At 32.1% G+C, this 18906-nt stretch overlaps 2 protein-coding genes across 2 annotated transcripts; one reads left to right on the forward strand and one right to left on the reverse strand.

Annotated features, from left to right (window-relative positions):
• On the forward strand, positions 7030-11957 carry LOC109722387 (tubby-like F-box protein 1). Its single transcript, XM_020250437.1, has 4 exons — positions 7030-7429; positions 7699-7786; positions 9916-10045; positions 11024-11957. The coding sequence occupies exons 1-4, from the start codon at positions 7085-7087 to the stop codon at positions 11580-11582; spliced, it is 1122 nt and encodes a 373-aa protein (XP_020106026.1). The 5' UTR covers positions 7030-7084; the 3' UTR covers positions 11583-11957.
• Positions 13751-17769, reverse strand: LOC109722332 (multiprotein-bridging factor 1b-like). The gene is made up of 4 exons (XM_020250355.1): positions 17508-17769; positions 15599-15682; positions 14188-14270; positions 13751-14082 (listed from the first exon to the last, which is right to left on the reverse strand). The coding sequence occupies exons 1-4, from the start codon at positions 17647-17649 to the stop codon at positions 13963-13965; spliced, it is 429 nt and encodes a 142-aa protein (XP_020105944.1). The 5' UTR covers positions 17650-17769; the 3' UTR covers positions 13751-13962.

Here is an 18906-nt window from a genome sequence, read left to right on the forward strand (position 1 = left end):
ATATTTATTCGGATTAAATTTATTTTTTCAACTTTTTAATTATAATATGAGTTTAAACTTAGAAATTAAATTTTAAATTTTAAATTTTAATTTGAACTTGAATTAAAAATTAAAATTTAATCAAGTATTTCGAATCTAACTTATGAATTTAAATTTAAATTAAATTTTAATTTACATAAAATTTTATTCAAATTTTATTTAAAACTTAAATTAAATTTATGAATTCAAATTAAAATTTAAATTGTAATTTTAAGTTTGAATTTGAATAAATCGAAATTTAGTTTTATATTTTGAATTATCTACTCAACTTCAAAGTTTAATTTTTTTAAAGAAATACATTTAAAATTTTAATATTATTTCAAAATTTTGATGTAAATTTTTAATATTTAAATTTTAATTTGAATTTAAATTAATATATTATAAAGATAAAGTTAGCATATTAATCTGATTACGTTTTTTATATTTACCTGAACCAAACACCAACAATGGGAATGATTTATTCCGATTCCGATTTAGGTGATGAACCAAACAGAATTAGATAATAAATCATTCCGATTTCGATTCCAGCTTATTTTGATTCCGATTCGGATTTCGATTTCGATTCCGACTTCGAACCAAACACGCCCTTAGTGGGAAATGAGCCCAAAATTATATATTTAACACAACTCATCATATTTTTATCCTAACTATTTTGTCTTTATTGTGATAGTAGTGGCGCCAAATAGGAATGATAAGGTCAATATCTATTGCTTTTTTTTTTATGACTGAATTAAGATTGTTGGATCTACTTTGATTCCTTGGAGAATATCTTTAATTACTAATTTTATGAAAATGAAGATGCGAATAAGGATGAAGTAGCCTTTTTAAATAAATATAATACAATATATTTATAAAGTTTAAAAGTTAATTTGCAGAAACATATATATAATATTTTTGAAATTTGGAAAAGTAAATACGCAATATTCTAACTTTTAAGGCCCCATTTGGTTCAAAATAAAGCGGAGATAACGGAAGTTAACTTCACAGTTCTGTCAAATACGACAATTTTGGCTGAGATAAAATATTCCAGCCAAATTTAACTATTGTTATTCTAATGTTTAATTCCAAGATTTATTAAGCTTATAAATTGAATTAAGGTAAATTATATAGACATAATATGTAACATATTATAATAAATTAAAAGATTAAAATACAGAAAATCATATGTAAATATCTCTTTTTTTCATTTTTCCTTCCAAACTTTTAAAAATTTGTATTTTGTCATCTTAAAATTTTTGAAATATTTGCAGGAGGCTACGACTTTAATGGAGAGAGCAAAATGACCAAATTATCTTTTCTTATTATATAAGAAAAAATAATTTTTTAATATATTTTTGTTATTTTTAAAAAAATCGGTATAAATTATAAAAATGAACAGCATAATAATAAAACCTGATAGAGGAGGGAGCTAAATACATCAACTTAAAATTTTGAGAGAAAAAACTATAAATTTTTAAAAATTAGAAAGAAAAAATTTAAAAAATATATATTTATAAAATTTTTTTTTATAGATTTTAGCCTAAAGAAAAAAAGATGAAACATCTGAAAACTCAGCAGACAGAGANTCTTTATACTCATAAATTTTTATCCGTTGGATCTACTCTTTTGACCATTTGCATCCGTTAGAACATAATATTCACCCAACCATTCACTCAACCTTAGGGAATCATTATTATTCTAACCAGAAACCACCATCAACCTAACCATACATCCTTTCATTCAACGATAAAAAACTTATGAGTACAAAGGGGCCTATATTCATAAAAATATAGTAGCCTTAGCCCTCACGAGTCCGGCTACTATACTCTTGATATTGTAAATTTTTTTCTCTAAAATTACTTACATGTTCGTAAAGACTCAAAATTTACAAAATTATTTCTCAATGAGTTCGAACTTACTGTCCAAAAAATCAATCTAATAGAAAAATGACCTAGAAATATATATTAACACCTAATGATAAATATAAAAGACACACGAAATTGATAGATGAGATAGAAGATGAGGATTTAATCCATTATATAATTAGTAGGAAACGGGGCTTAAAAATATATATTAACATCTCAACTCACGCAGGTGATGAATATGAAAAGCAAGTGGAATTGATAGATGACATAGAAGATGAAAATTTAACTCATTATACAATTATGAAAATTTGAACGTCAAATGTGAGAATTGAACCCATAATCTTACAAAAGTGAAAAAGTTTAGAATTAGCTCTGATACCATATTTTGAACTTACAATCTCACAGAATGAAGGAGTTTAGAATTGCCTTTGATATCATATTATGAACCGACGATCTTACGGAATAAAGAAGTTTAGATTTGGCTCTGATACCATGTTATCCAGAAGATTAATTTAGGGCGTGTTTGGTTCGCTTCTTTTTCATCCTGGAATCGGAATCGGAATAGGCGAATCCGTTTGTGGGTGTTTGGTACGTGGGAGTCTTATTCCGATTCCAATTCCCGAGTGGAATGGGAATCACCCAATCACCTCTTTTTTCAATCCGGCCTAAGTGGCCGGATTGAAAGTTGAATCCGGACGAAATGAATATTTATTCGGATTAAATTTATTTTTTCAACTTTTTAATTATAATATGAGTTTAAACTTAGAAATTAAATTTTAAATTTTAAATTTTAATTTGAACTTGAATTAAAAATTAAAATTTAATCAAGTATTTCGAATCTAACTTATGAATTTAAATTTAAATAAATTATTAATAAAATTTTAAATCAAATTTATTAAAACTTAAATTAAATTTTGAATTCAAATTAAATTTAATCTTATTTTAAGTTTGATTTGAATAAATCGAAATTAGTTTTATATTTTTGAAATTATCTACAACTCAAAGTTTTTAATTTTAAGAAATACCCCATTAAATTTTAATAATTTCAAAATTTTGATTGTAAATTTTTAATATGTTAAATTTTAATTGATTTTAAATAATATATATTAAATGAAAAGTAGTCGATATTATATTGAATTACGTTTTTTATATTTACCTGAACAAACACGACAATCAATGGGTAATGATTAATTCGATTCCGATTTAGGTGATGAACCAAACGAATTAATAATAAATTCGATTCGATTCCAGCTTATTTGATCCGATTCGATTTAGATTATGATTCGATCCTTCGAACCCAAACACCCCTTATGGAAATGACCTCAAATATATATTTAACACAACTCATCATATTTTTATCCTAACTATTTTGTCTTTATTGTGATAGTAGTGGCGCCAAATAGGAATGATAAGGTCAATATCTATTGCTTTTTTTTTTATGACTGAATTAAGATTGTTGGATCTACTTTGATTCCTTGGAGAATATCTTTAATTACTAATTTTATGAAAATGAAGATGCGAATAAGGATGAAGTAGACTTTTTAAATAAATATAATACAATATATTTATAAAGTTTAAAAGTTAATTTGCAGAAACATATATATAATATTTTTGAAATTTGGAAAAGTAAATACGCAATATTCTAACTTTTAAGGCCCCATTTGGTTCAAAATAAAGCGGAGATAACGGAAGTTAACTTCACAGTTCTGTCAAATACGACAATTTTGGCTCAGATAAAATATTCCAGCCAAATTTAACTATTGTTATTCTAATGTTTAATTCCAAGATTTATTAAGCTTATAAATTGAATTAAGGTAAATTATATAGACATAATATGTAACATATTATAATAAATTAAAAGATTAAAATACAGAAAACCATATGTAAATATCTCTTTTTTCATTTTTCCTTCCAGACTTTCAAAAATTTGTATTTTGTCATCTTAAAATTTTTGAAATATTTGCAGGAGGCTACGACTTTAATGGAGAGAGCAAAATGACCAAATTATCTTTTCTTATTATATAAGAAAAAATAATTTTTTAATATATTTTTGTTATTTTTAAAAAAATCGGTATAAATTATAAAAATGAACAGCATAATAATAAAACCTGATAGAGGAGGGAGCTAAATACATCAACTTAAAATTTTGAGAGAAAAAACTATAAATTTTTAAAAATTAGAAAGAAAAAATTTAAAAAATATATATTTAAAATTTTTTTTTTATAGATTTTAGCCTAAAGAAAAAAAGATGAAACATCTGAAAACTCAGCAGACAGAGATGGTAGCTGGGATAGGAGGGATGGGGGAAGCCCAGAAAACTTACATTCCTGTCCCCATTTGCTTCCCCAAACTACTTTTTTTTTTTTTATAAAAAATATTAACAAATAAAAAAATGTACCATTTCAATTTAAATTTGAAATTGTTTCACCTTTTTTTTTATTTTTTTAGATATTAATTCAATATAATTTAATATATTGGTGGAGTGACTTTTTCTTATTGTTATAACTGATTAGCTTGCGATATATATAACTAACTGAGGAAAAATATTTAATTAAAAATAGAAATAAAAAGAAGTATATTTTAAGATTTTTTTTGGGTAAACTTCAAATTGCCCCGTGATTTAGCTTATTTTTATTTTTTTCATTTTGTGATTGAATCTATTTAACCAAAAAATGCTATATGAAATAGGACGAAAAAATAAAAATTTTAAGCGTGGCAAAAGTAAAATATGTGCCGAACCCTATGATAGCAAAGTGTACCTTCCTTTTTAAATCATAGGGTGAAAAAGTGAAAATAAGCCGCGGTAAAGTAAAATTTTTTTAAAATAACTGGGTGGCACAGAAAATATAAGCAAAACTATGAGGAGGCATTTGAAGTTTACTTTTTTTCAAAATTAATTTCTTCAAATATCTCATATTTTCTAGGGTTTACTAATAAGATTGGATTCTAAAGTAATGGATATAAATAAATAAGCAGAAGTTTTTTTTTTTCAATTACTAAACAAACACACCTTATATAAGCATTTCAAACGATCCATCTATTTACTTTAACACTCTTTCGTGCAAAACTATATTTCAATCCGTTCTTACATTAAAAGCAAAAATTTGAAGCATAAAATTGAATCAATAACTGATAAAAAATATTTGGTATGAATGTACAAATATACGGAATACGGAAAGAAGGTTATATTATACGTATTTAAGTAAGATGTCGGTTCAATAGCATTCAATCCAAATTTCAAAGCACTGCTAGTACCGTACGATAATAAAGAAAAGTTGAATCGCATGTATTTAATGCAAGTCTTTTTTTTTCATAGGATGTAGAAAAAAATTTATTTATAAGAGAAAAGAATTAACGCCTCGTCTGCTATTATTATTAATTTTTTTTTAAATAAATAAAATGATATAAAAAATGATGGCGGATTGGTTGTCATCCTTGTATCAAAGATATTTTAACAGTTTTATTTTTTTGCTTTTAAATTTTTTTAATAAATTTTTATTTATTTTTTAGTCAGAATACATTACAAGCTAACCAAACAATAGCAGAAAATCAATAAATAAATAAAAGTGAATAAGGGCTAAAATAAAATACTTCAAAAAATTGGAGTAAACATTCAATTTGCGAGTTCAAGGACCACAGTTACAAAAATGAAACGGCTTAGGCCCTGTTTGGATGCATAGTTAAAAAACTCCATGGAATTTTTATTCTATGGTTTTGGTCTAAATAAAATACGGAATCCTGTAACTACAAAAAAATTCCACAGCTTCATTTTTAAGCTGTTTGGATACATATCATACAATTCCGCAGTATTTATAACAATTAAATTTTTAAAATTTTAAAATTCAAAATTCAAAACTCAAAATTCAAAATTCAAAATTCAAAATTTAAAAATAAAATTTTAAAAATTAAAAATAAAAATTCAAAATATAAAATTAAAATTTAAAATTTAAAATTTAAAAAGTAAATTAGATTTTATGTTTTAAATTTGAAATTTGAAATTTGGAATTTGAAATTTCAAATTTGAAATTTGAAACTTTAAAATTTAAAACTTAAAGTATACCATTTAAACTTTAAATTTTGAAATTTAAAAACATCTAGTATATAAAATTTTAAATTTCAATTTAATAATTTATAATATTTACTATATAGTAAATTTAATTTAAATTAAGTTTTAAATGTAATTTTGAAGGATTGTAAATTCAAATTAAAAATAAATTAAAATTTGAATGTTGAAAGTATTGGTGAAATGTTGATAATATTTGAGTTTTGGAATTTGAAATTTGAAATTTGAACTTTTGAAATTAAATTTGAAATTTTGGAAAGTGAAATTGAGTTGAAATTTTGATAATTTTAGAATTTGTGAAATTGAAGATTTGAAATTTGAATTTTGAATTTGAATTTTGAATATTGTGAATTTGAAATTTGAAGATTTGAAATTTGAAGATTTGAAATTTCGGTCGAAATGAATATTTAAAGTTGAAGGTGAAGTTTGAAAGGTTGAAGATTTGAAATTAAATGAAATTGAATTTGAACTTTTTGAATTTGAAATTGAACTTTGAATTTAAAATTGAAATTTGAAATTTGAAATTTGAAATTTGAAGTTTTTGAAATTTGAAATTTAAAATTTAAAATTTGAAGTTTTTGAAATTTGAAATTTGAAATTTAAAATTTGAAATTTAAAATCAAAATTAAATTTGAATTTTAAAATTTTAAAATTTGAAATCTAAAATTTTATGTTGAAATTTAAAATTTAAAAATTGATACATCTTTGGGAGCCCAAAATGGTGGAATTTTTTTCCTTTGGTTAAAGTGGATTGTAAGTTTACTCCATTTTTTGGAGTATAGTATAACTATACTCCAAAAATTACGTCATTTTTTTTTCTTCCAAACGCTTCATAGGATTATTTTCCTACCAGCGTAGCATAGTTTAACTATGCTACGTTTTTAGAGGTATCCAAACGGGGCCTTAGGGAGTAAAATGCAATTTGCTCAGAACAAGTAAAATACTATTTTTATTTTTGAAAAAGAGAAATTAAACGAAAGGAAAAACAAGGGAGAGAGAGAGAGAGCGAGCTCCTTCCCACGGATTTTTATTATTATTATATTATAAGCTTATTTAGCGTTGGGAAATGAGTGAGTTAGAAGAGAGAGAGAGAGAGAGAGAGAGAGAGAGAGGAGGGGGGGATTGCGAGATCGGGGCGATGTCCCGTCGCATGGCGATCCTCTCGCGGCGGAGCTCGTCGTCGTGGCCCTTCTCCTCCTTCTCCGGCGGCCTCTCCGGCGAGCCCAGGATCTCTCCGGCGGAGGCGGAGGCGGAGGCGGTGGCGGAGGAGGCGGCGGAGGACGAGGGGCGGTGGTCGCGGATGATCCCGGAGCTGTTGGCGGAGATCGTGAGGAGGGTGGAGGCGGGCGCCGAGCGGTGGCCGGCGCGCAAGGACGTGGTCTCGTGCGCCTGCGTGTGTCGTCGGTGGCGCGAGGTCGCCAAGGGCGTCGTCCGCCCCCCGGCGGAGTGCGGGAAGATCACTTTCCCTTCCTCTCTCAAGCAGGTGAGAGATGAATCTCCCTCTCTCTCTCTCTCTCTCTCTCTCTCTCTCTCTCTCTCAACCATTTCAGGGTTTTGGGTGTGGATCTGGTCGAAACGTTGTGGATAATCTTGAGTATTGTTTTTAAGAAGAGGATAGTTTCGATGATGTTGCTGCTCTTCGTAAATTTAGGTTTTTAGCGAGTCCATTGGTGAAAATTAGGGTAATTTTGATGGGGGTTTTGATTCTTGTGATGTTGATTGCATGTGAATGTTGTTTGTTTGTCGAAACAGCCGGGGCCGAGGGATTTCCCTATACAATGCTTTATCAAGAGGAACAAGAGGAACTCGACGTTCTATCTGTATCTCGGCTTGACGCAGTGTAAGTTTTGATAATTGATATGTGACCTCCTTGTTAATTTCTTGCTAGATTTTTAGTCGTTGTGGCAAATTAAGCTGCAGATAAGGTAATTTCATTTTGATCAGTCAAATTTTCTTATACGTATTCAATTTAGTGGGACATGAGAAGTATTCATGTAGTGTTAATTTGCAGTGAGCTGTTGTAGGGTTCTTTATCATCAGCTACATTTGCGATCTGCTTGATTTAACTTTTTACTTCTGGTCTAGTTGAACAGCATGTAGACCTGGAAAACTCGTACTCAAGCACAACTTACATTAAGTTCTTTCACATATTTGTACTGTATTTCGGGATTGGCAACTTTCCCTACACTCTTTACTATGATATTTCAAGAGGTTTTGCCTCAGCTATCTTATCCTAAAATAGAAAAGTGCATCACTTTATTGCATACATGTTTCAAGGTTATTGGATAAATGTGGGGATGACGAGGTGGAATGTGATAAGGGGTTTGATCCAACGTGTGCAACGGAGATATCAAATATTGTATCATGGGAAACGACAGAAATATGAAATTTATATGTGGAAGTCCCTGTTCTGTTAAATGGCTTGGCAAAAGTCGATCTATTGATGTTTTGTCGTTTCCTAACTGGTCTGAGTTGGTCTGACTGCCCAATCAGCCATCCAGCTTTCCAGACCACCATCCACGACAACAATTGCTATACTTTCAATATCTTCACTTTGGCTGTTCACTTCATATTCGCTTTTGCGACTTTTGAGGCGTTTAGGTACTATATCCTCTGGTTTCGCACAGCCTGTTTTCAAACATGCAAATTGACAATCCAATAATAGGGTAGACCAATTGTTTCCTTGTCTAATGAGAAATGAAGGATAACACAAGTAGACAATCTCGAGTGTTCTTTTTTGGGGTTTTGGGTGTAGGACAGCACAAATAGACAATCTTGAGTTTTTTTTTTTTTTTTCCTTTTCTGTTGTAAACTTTCATATCCTTCCCTTTTTCTTTAGCAGGTTGCTTTGATTGATGATCTCCTTGATTTTGTTTATTTACTTTATTGCACCAGAAACCCTCATTATTTTCTTTATTTGTGCAAATAGATTTTAATTACTAATAATTAAACATCTGCTACTGCCTTTTTTGATTAAAGAGTTCTTTATGTCCTTCTGATGAAACATATATAACAAAGTGATATTGTACATCTATCAACTTTGCAAAGAGCATTTAGTATAGAGAAACTCTCGGAGCGTACATAGATTGTAATAGAAAGGTAGAGCAAATTCAATTGGATTTTTTGATGGCCAATCAAATCTCAGTGTGACTGTGATACTCCATACTGAAGTGACTCAAGGTGGGGATTCATTTGATCTGTTGTATAGAAAGGAGCTTGTCTTCTGTATGTTTCTTATCATTTTTGACACTAGAAATATTGATTTGGATATCTGCCTTAATAGCGGAATAAAATATAAAAATCTGAAACCTAACTGGCATTATCGTAATTGCGTGCTAAATTGCTAATGTAGTTAAGATGTGTTAAATATTGCGCAAATCCAAGCTTGTGAATATTGGTTTGTTCCATACTTGTGTATGTTCGCACATTTAACTGAGGAAAATATGAGGCATCTATCTATTGAGTCTGTTATATTTCAGATCCTCTATTTCGTCTACTCCCTATTTAGTTTTCAAACAAGGAAACCAACTGAAAGGATGACTTCAAGCTATTCAAAAGGCAATTTGGAGGATTCTTTTTGCGTTACTATCAACTTGAATCAGAGGATTTCAGCCTGTGCACTCTTTTTGTTTTGAACCTGAGTTATGAAATTCTACACAATTGGCAGCATTTAATTCCCTATGTGATTCTTGGAAGCTGTATCTCTCGACATCATGTTATTCGTGATACTGGAAAGTATCAATTATCAAGTATTATTCCTGTTTGATTTGTTACTGAGTTTTCTCCTGCAGCTCAAAAGTTTAATTTGTATGATACTGTTTTCTTGCATCTGTTTCTATCTGACACTTACTCCAGCAATCTGCCTTCTATTCATCATCCATTCATTCCTGGATTTTCTTCTTTGTCTTGGCTGTGGTGTTCGTCAGCACCTACAGTTGTTTAATTTGTGTTGCATTTTTACTTTTGCAGCATTCATTGACAAAGGGAAGTTTCTACTGGCAGCTCGAAGGTCTAGACATGGCGCTCATACAGAGTATATTATCTCTCTTGATGCTGATGACCTGTCCCAAGGAAGCAGTGCATATATGGGAAAACTGAGGTCAGGGGAAGATATTCAGTTTTTCCAATTAGACATTATTGTCATTAAACTCTTCAACATTTATATGTTCTTTTGGAAATTCCAGTTGTTGGTTTTCTTTTTTCTTTATAGCTTGCTAAAATGGATGTATATTGCAATCTACGTTTTAATACATTAAGGCCTAGTTGGCCGTAAGCAGACTGATGCTAGTTTGAGGATAGGACAAATCTGTTTGGTCCAAATTGAATTAAGAACCTGGTATGATCTGTCACAATACTCTTTAACTCTTAGAGAGGTAGTATTGAAACTTGGTGTTGACCAATATTAGCATGACCAGACAGTTTGATAAGAAGGGTTTATACTGCACCATCGTATTTAAATCTACTTCTATAATTCTATATTCCTTTTTTGTAATCTTCTGTTTCCATTTTCTCTTGGAAAGAATTTGGAAAGCAATAACTTAACTTTTCCAATTATTACATGGTTTTGACAAATGTTTTATCGATTGTTAAGTACTCTCTGTGAAGCGACATTGATGCACATTATACAAAATGTACGGATCTTGTTTTCTAAGTTTAGAGTTTTGTTGCACAAATTGTTCCACAGCAACATTAATTGAATTTTTTTTGTTTGTAATTATTGATTGCCCAATGGGGCAATAATCTAGTTTCTCATCATCGTTTAAGTTACCTAGATCTCACTGCCCTGAAAAGGTGATACTACTCTTTAATTTATTATCTTTTAACATGGTAGGTTAAAATTCATAAAATGCACTATATTTATTAAAACTCATAAAATTTTACTGGGAGATGTAATTAACTGATGATTTTGAGACATCACCAAAGGTTTCAATATTAGTTTTAGAAACATTTCAGTTTAGTCAGTAGGATGATAACTATAAGCTTGCTATCTTTAGCATAATTTTTCCTTAAGAATTACTGTACTCTACTGGAATTTCTCGCAGACTTCCATTAATCTCGACAATGACATCCCTTGCAGATCTGATTTCTTGGGTACAAAGTTCGCAATATACGACACTCAGCCCCCCCATAATGATTTTAAGGCATCATTATGCAGCAGCCAATCCAGCCGCTGGTTTGGGAGCAAGCGGATCAGTCCCCAGCTCCCTCCTGGCGGCTACTTTGAAGTCGGCCAGGTCTCGTACAAACTCAACCTTCTTAAATCCCGAGGACCAAGAAGAATGCATTGCGCTCTGGAGTGTGCTTCCTCTCAAGAAACCCTAGAAGAAGGAGAAGAAGAAGATCCTTTCAAATCGAAGTCGTTAAACTTTGCAGGTCCCACCGTGCTGAGGAACAAGGCGCCTAGGTGGCACGAGCACCTGCAGTGCTGGTGCCTTAACTTCCACGGCCGCGTTACAGTCGCATCCGTGAAGAATTTCCAGTTGGTGGCAGCGGTGGGGGATGAGGAGACGGTGCTGCTGCAGTTTGGGAAGGTCGGGGATGATACGTTCACCATGGATTACCGGCATCCGCTCTCGGCCTTTCAAGCATTCGCGATCTGCCTCACTAGCTTCGGTACAAAGCTTGCTTGTGAATAGTAATTGCTCGCTCAGTCTTTGTTGGGGTTACAGATATTAACGGCGCTACTCTTACTAGAGACAGGAGATACATAATAAGATTCTAGTCAAATTCCATCAATGAATGGTCATTAGAATCGGCGTATATCTTTCTGTCGATAGTAAAGTCTACTTTGTTAATATCAACACACTCCCCCTTTTGGATATTTATATTTCTTTCTGTTGTTGTGGCATCTTCTTGTGCAAAGGATTTGTAGGTGATTCTCATTTTCCTTTTTTTTTTTCCTTTCTCCCTCCTTTTAACTGAACAAGATGCAGCTTACTGTATAATTAATGTAGCAATTTGATTGTGTAATCAAAGTTCTTCGCTTCGAAAGCAATATTATATTCTGCTTTTGTCGTCGGCCTCTAGAAATTGAAGTAATTAAAAAGGCGACGTCGAAAAGTTATGGCTATTTAAAGAAAAATCATAGTAACATGGGGGCTTTTAGATCGGAAACCTTGGTTTCATTGCTTTTACATTGTAGATGTTACTAATCCAAGGATGTGAATGATTAGATGATGATCTTGGGAGAAAATTGGTGTGGAGTGTTGCATTTTTTGGGAGTCAATGCTCTCTTTTGCCGATTCGGCAAGCCAAATTGGTTCCTCGCTGAATCAGCAAGGAGCGCTCGATCTGGGGGCTCCCTTGATCGAAGAGTTTTTGCTGATCTGGCGAAGCATAAATTTTTAGTTTTCCTTTTTGATTAGCCATTGTCATTGTGAGAGAAATGATTCGAAAGTAGCTAGCTAAGAAGATGAGAGGTTTAAGGGTCAAATGAGTGTTGCTTTTGGGGGTAGTTTTACAGGTGAGCTTTAACGAGTTGAGCTGGAATGCTGTCGGTAGCAAATGGGCTATGTTGTCATTCATTTATTTTCGATGATGGAACTTTCGAATCAACGATTGACACCGTTGAACATGATGTATATCACTTGAAATATTTGAAAACTAAATTTCAAATCTTTTCGACATCACTGATCTAATGATCAAAGGGTTTCAAAATTTATAATTTTAATGGTAGATATGAGGCGTTTTCTCGTTTAACAGTGTAAAATTATCCAAATCAATTGAATTTTAGTTAGAAAATTTTTTATACTATTTAGAACAAGATCTATACTCTCGATCTTGGTTACAAAATTTCTATCATCACTTTTTAGAGAATATTTATTTTCAGCCGTTCATTTTTACGTCCACTCGATGGACAAGAGAATAATATCGGAAAAGTATGAAATTTGATTTCTAAATACTTCAAGTGGTATAGATTATGTTTAATGGTGTCGATCATCAATTTGGAGGTTCCATCATCGAAAATAAATTAGTGACAACGGAGCTTGTTTACTACTGATAGTGTTTCAGCTCAACTAGAGCTTTAACAACTGTAGTAATGAGAAGAAAAATCAAACGACGAGAGAGTGAGAGTGAGAGAATGCGAATATCTTTTATTTGAGTAAGCCATCAGTTCCACCCTAAGATCCTCCTCGGCTAATGCCCAAGGCTAAATCACTTCACATTTTAAACGCGCATGCCCGGGATCCAAAACCCAAACCCAACCTGTTGGATTCAACGACCTGGGATACAAATCATCTGCTTAATCAACTACACTAGCAGTGATGGTGACCGGTGAGAGAGAGACTCCGTGTACTTACGTAGGCCAAGCTAACGCCAAAAAAAACAAAAGAAAAAAGATGCATACTACCGTGAGATGAGGCGCATTTGACCCTCCCTTAAAGGTGGATGAAGAAGATGAGGGCAACTAGATGATGGTCCTAGACAATACGTCACGCCACTCTTTTATTTTTTATTAGTTAAATCGCAACTTCAAAAGGCTAGAAAAAAACAATGTGAAGCTCAAAACAATGGCTAGTATTGCTTGCAGTATTATTCGAAGAACCACTAATAAATATAAGTCACAATTTCCCAATGTAGAAGAAAGTTAGAAACTTTGAATTAGAGTTTCTCGTTTTCCAACTTTTTGCCTCAGCAGAAATGCACGGTGGACAAGAAAAGCCAAAGAAAAGCTCAAAAGAGTATAGAAAGACATGCCCGCCTCCTCGAGCAAATTGTGATTGTTCTGAAATTGTTGGAAGATAAATGAAGAAACCGGTGACAAGGGGAAAATAAAATCATACAGATTGCTAAATCAGATTGGTGAAATCAAAGACGAGCAAGATTATAAAGTGGATCACATCATTAGATTAAGCCCAAAGATTTGTGTTAAGTCAGACACAACTCTTGGAACAAGACTTTCTCACACATGCATTAACATGAACTGCACAAAAACAAACAGAGGTGACGCGGGATGCGCGAAACTTTCTTATTCCAGATTTCAGACGAAGAAAGGGTTCTTGCAAGAGTTCGGTATCACTTTTTGCCTCGCAGCTTCACGCCGAGAACCCTCTCCAGTTTGGAAATTAACTGCTGGTTCGGAATGGCTTTGCCGGATTCGTACTCCTGAATGATTTGTGGCTTCTCATTGATCATCTGTTACACCAAACACGAAAACAAAAATGCGCCGAAAAAAAAGGGATAAGAATGTAATCTCTCAGGAGAAAACAAGTACACATTAACTGAAAGAGGTGATGATACCTGTGCAAGTTGAGCCTGGGTTAACTTCTTGTCCAGTCGAGCTTGCATGATGTTCCTCTTTAGGTCGGTCGACACTCGTTCATCTAATACACTCGAAGCAAGACTAGAGTTAAATGTCAACAATTATTGGGTGAAAACAAAAAAAACCTGATTTGAAGACATGTCTGCATCCGAGAACTCCTCAATAAACGGGAAAATTATGAGAATAAATTAGAAACTACTGAGACTACAAGATCATTCATTCAGAAAATTATAGAGAGTTAGAGACCGATCAGATTCACTGAAATGGCTGCAGGGTAGTTATTAGGCATCTATTTTTTTAACCGTCTTTACTTCGAAAAGGCTACAATTAATGCTCAAGGAAAGCAAGAAGTAACATAGTATCAGACAGAAGGGTGAAATAAGCCTATCACATACAAAATAATAGAGAGGAAAAGGAAAAGTACAATTTATTAAAGTTAATTAAAAGCAGGTAATTTTCAGCAAAATGGAAACTCTACATCATGGATATATAGACTCACACCAACTGTCTAATAATAATAATTCTGGATGAAGACAACGAAAAAAATATTGGAGCCCATTTGTTTAATTTTGGCTACATGGCCTTTTCTAAGTTTTGTTTGTGGTTTGGTCCCAAATATTTCAAAGGGCAAAACCACCTTTATCACCTTCTATTCAAGTCCTTTTAATCCTGCTTTTCTCATTCTATAGTTACAACTCAAATTACATTGCTTCCACTAACCAGTACCTTAATTTCTTTCAGAAATATCTAAACCATGAAATTTTCTAGATAGTCGAAAAGTTCTTTGTATTAGTCCATGGTTACCTTTTTTCTTACCCATGTCAATCCCTGATTTTCAATGCTGTGTAAGTGAGCTTACTACACACAGGAAATAGAGAAATCTAACTGAAACATGAATACAGATTTTCAAAATTTTTTGGAAAACAAACACTGCAGCTCTCGGCAGTTCTGGAACCAATACAAAAATAGATATGCTTCAGTCTTCAGAAGCTTGTTTTAAATACTAACCATTACTAACAGTGCAAAAATGCAGTAAATCAAAACAAAGTTGGTCAGAAAATGTAGTTGCAAGTAGTCAATATCAGAGTGCCTAATGGATCAAAAGGTTCCTTTTCTTAGGGCACGATGGAACTTCCCTTCCTTCACTTCTCCTTCTTCCCATCGAGATAGAATAGGAGCAAGATAGTGGCAGGATGTCGAAGACTGAATTTCCTTTTTTGCCTCTCGAGTGATAATATTGTTTAGTTCAAAGTTCAAAACTGCATCTAAGTAAATATTAAATGAACTAGCACTTTGAAATTCAGAAATCCTTAGGATGAAATAACATATAGATAGTCAAAAACCATAGCCGACTATATTAAAAAGAGCCTAAAAAATAATATCACTCACGAGAAAGATTCTCTGTTTCCTCATCAAGCTTCCTTGTGTTTAAAGATGTGCTGCTAGAAGCAGCTTTGTTTGTACCAGCGTTAGCTGCAAAAACAAAGAAGAAAAGTAATTTATATATGACTTCAGCAGATCAAACTTAATCCCATATCATATACACAGACATGACATGCCAAACAAGAAAGCTCAGCATAATCATTTTATCCGAAAACAGAGTTGCAGCGAAAAATAAAAATAAAAAGCCTGGCACAGTAACATATAACAACGCATTGTACATCTCACTAAAACATTAGTTATAATACAGGAAAGAAGACTGGCAAACAATAGGAATCAACACAAAAAAATTGCCTTAAATTTAATGCACGTAGAACTCATTGGCTAGATGTTATCCCACCATACCTCAGAAGCAACGATTCTCCTTCTTGTCTGTTGAACATTAGTAATTCAAAAACATAAAAAACAAACAGATCCCCATTCTATATTCGCTGTCATCAATGTCATACACTTAGAATACCTCTCATAAGCCTAAGTGTATTACGTCTTTCACTATTGTCGGTCTCGGTTACTTAGATTTCGTAACATTAAAGGTTTTCACAAATATCTCTACCCGTATGTAGAAAAAGAAAACCAAGAAGACCCCAAAGGCATCCAATACTATTTACACACTTCCTAAATCAACCAAATAGCATAAACAGCACTCTTTCCGACATACCTTACTTAAACCGAGCATCCATATAAAGTATCTTTCGTAAGCATGAATTCAAAATTACAAGAACAAATTGAAAACAACCTACAACCTAGTTTAAGTAACAACTCTTGTTCAAGTTAAAGAACCAAGAATTCATCTAAGATTCAGCAATAATGAGAAAATTAGCATTTACCACAAAACTTTTTTGGCATTATAGCACCGACACACTAATAAAGTCGATCGGCATAGCATGCTAGCCTTAGTAATTGCCTATGCTATTTGATGTGCATGGTACCAACTTTGCAATCTCACGACCTACACAACACCATCATTAGTACGTCTTCAAAAATTAGAGATCCAAGTTAACTCGGCCGTCAATGATTGCGAACTTGCTATACATATATCATTTGCAACACCAGCTCTGCAACGTACTCGTTAGACCCTGTTTGGAGGGATGACTATCTTGTTTAGTATATCCTCTTAATTTATTCAAAAAATTTGTACATTTGTGCGATGAGAAGTGTGATCAAATGTTTAAAATAGAATAGCATATTCACCCTTCAAAGTTTCAAGTCATTTTTTTTTAAATAAGATAAATCATCTCGTAGGTGAAATATATTATCCTACCAAATCATTAATAGTAAAACCTTTCAAGAAGTAAAAATATCAAATTTTCTACTTACAATCATACTACAAAATTCTTATACCTTATTCAGACATCCAAACAGGGCCTTAAAAAATAGCGGTCATTTCACATAGTATCAGAGCATGAGGTCGTGAGATCAAATCTCTCCAAGCTCTCTAGTCTCGTTTATGCTTCGTTTGGAAGCAGAGAGAAGGAGAGAAAAGAAAAGAAAATAACAAAAAATAAGAGAAAAGACAGAACTTTCTCTTCCTTCTCTCCACTTCAGGAGAGAAAACAAACAAGATGTTATTGAAGGTCATTTTCTCTCAGTTTCTCTCATTTTCGCTCCTCAAGTTTCAATTTAAACACGAGAGAAAATAATTTCACACAACTACGGATCGTAGCATCGTAACCATTATAGAGAATAACGATTATTTCACACAGCTAACACAAATTACTCATACAAATCTAAAACGATATTGCTAAAAAAAAGATAATATAAGAACCCTATCATCGATGCGATTGCGATCCTTCCACGAAGGTAGGGTTTGGCCAAAAGTTAGAGAGAGAGAGAGGGAGAAGAGACGAAGGGGTCGTACACTTCTTCATGGTCTCGATCTCGGCGCCGCTGCGGCGGGCGGCGTTGACGGCCTTCTCGTCCTTCTTCGCGGCGGCGGTGGGCGCCTTCTTCCGGACCACCACCGGCTCCCAGTCCTGCGTGAATGGGCCGACTCCCGCCATGGTAGAGCGAGAGAGAGAGCTTCTCGAGAACGGAGCTAGGGTTAGGGTTAGGGTTTCGAGGGGAGGAAGAGGAGCAAGACACGGAGGAGAGAGAGAGATAGAGAGAGAGAGAGAGAGAGAAGGGTCGAGCCACCTAAAATTAAATGGATAAGAAAAAAATCGGGTGCTATAATTAAGAGTTAAATGCATTCGTGTCCCTATAAATATAATAAATAATAAATATATATTTTTATAAAGTTTAATTTTTGTATATTATTTTTATAAAAGCTCTAATATTTTTAAATATATTTCTCTAATTTATTACCGTTGGAGAACTATTTATATTTTTAATTTTTTCCTCACAAATACGTCTCTTCAAAAATTACAACAGTATAATATATAAAAACTAAACTAATCAGAATTTAGTATTTAACGTATGATTAACTACATTTTTCTAACGAATTTTAATAGCAGAACATGTTTAAAAATATTAAAATTTTTACAAAAACAATATATAAAAATAAAATTTTATAAAAATATATTTATAATTCGCTATGTTTAAAAAGATCTGAATGCAATTAACTTTTTAATTAATCAGAAGGAGTGGGCGGAAGAGAATATCGGCTCAAATTTTTCTCCTTCTTCGGCTTCTTGGGAGGCACGCATACAAATCTTATCAAAAGTGAATGTTGGTTACATCCTCTTTATTTTTTTATTATTATTATTATTATTATTAGTCAAAATTTTTAAATTTATTTGTAATATTTAAAATATTTTTAAAAATTCAATCGTATTAGTAAACCTAGAAAAAAAAAATATTTTTAAAACCAACAAGAATATTTTAGATATTTTTAAAATTTTCAGACATACTTTAGATATTATTTTGATTTTTTATTATATTATTTCGAAGGTGAAGAACGATGGAGTAGTTTTCAACCATAATTGTTCATTTTTGCCGTTTAATTTTATCATAACATTATTTTCGATTGAAAGTCAAATTCTGCAAAACACCATAATTGGCTCCGACCCATTCCGGACTGAATTCAATTACAAAATAATAATAATAATAATAATAATAATAATAATAATAAGTAAAACTAGATGTACTTCAGTTCTACAACTATACAACAAATAGCGAAAAAAAGTAATATTTATCTAAACTTTAGTTCATTCGAAAGTCTACTTCAACCTGAGTTTCGTTGAACTAGAGTTTACAGATAAATTATTTCTCATCCACTATTTATTTTTATAAGTGCGGAACTGAATTTTTTTTCTAAT

The sequence above is a fragment of the Ananas comosus genome, linkage group 16 (assembly GCF_001540865.1).
Source record: "Ananas comosus cultivar F153 linkage group 16, ASM154086v1, whole genome shotgun sequence".
Classification (NCBI taxonomy): Eukaryota; Viridiplantae; Streptophyta; class Magnoliopsida; order Poales; family Bromeliaceae; genus Ananas; species Ananas comosus.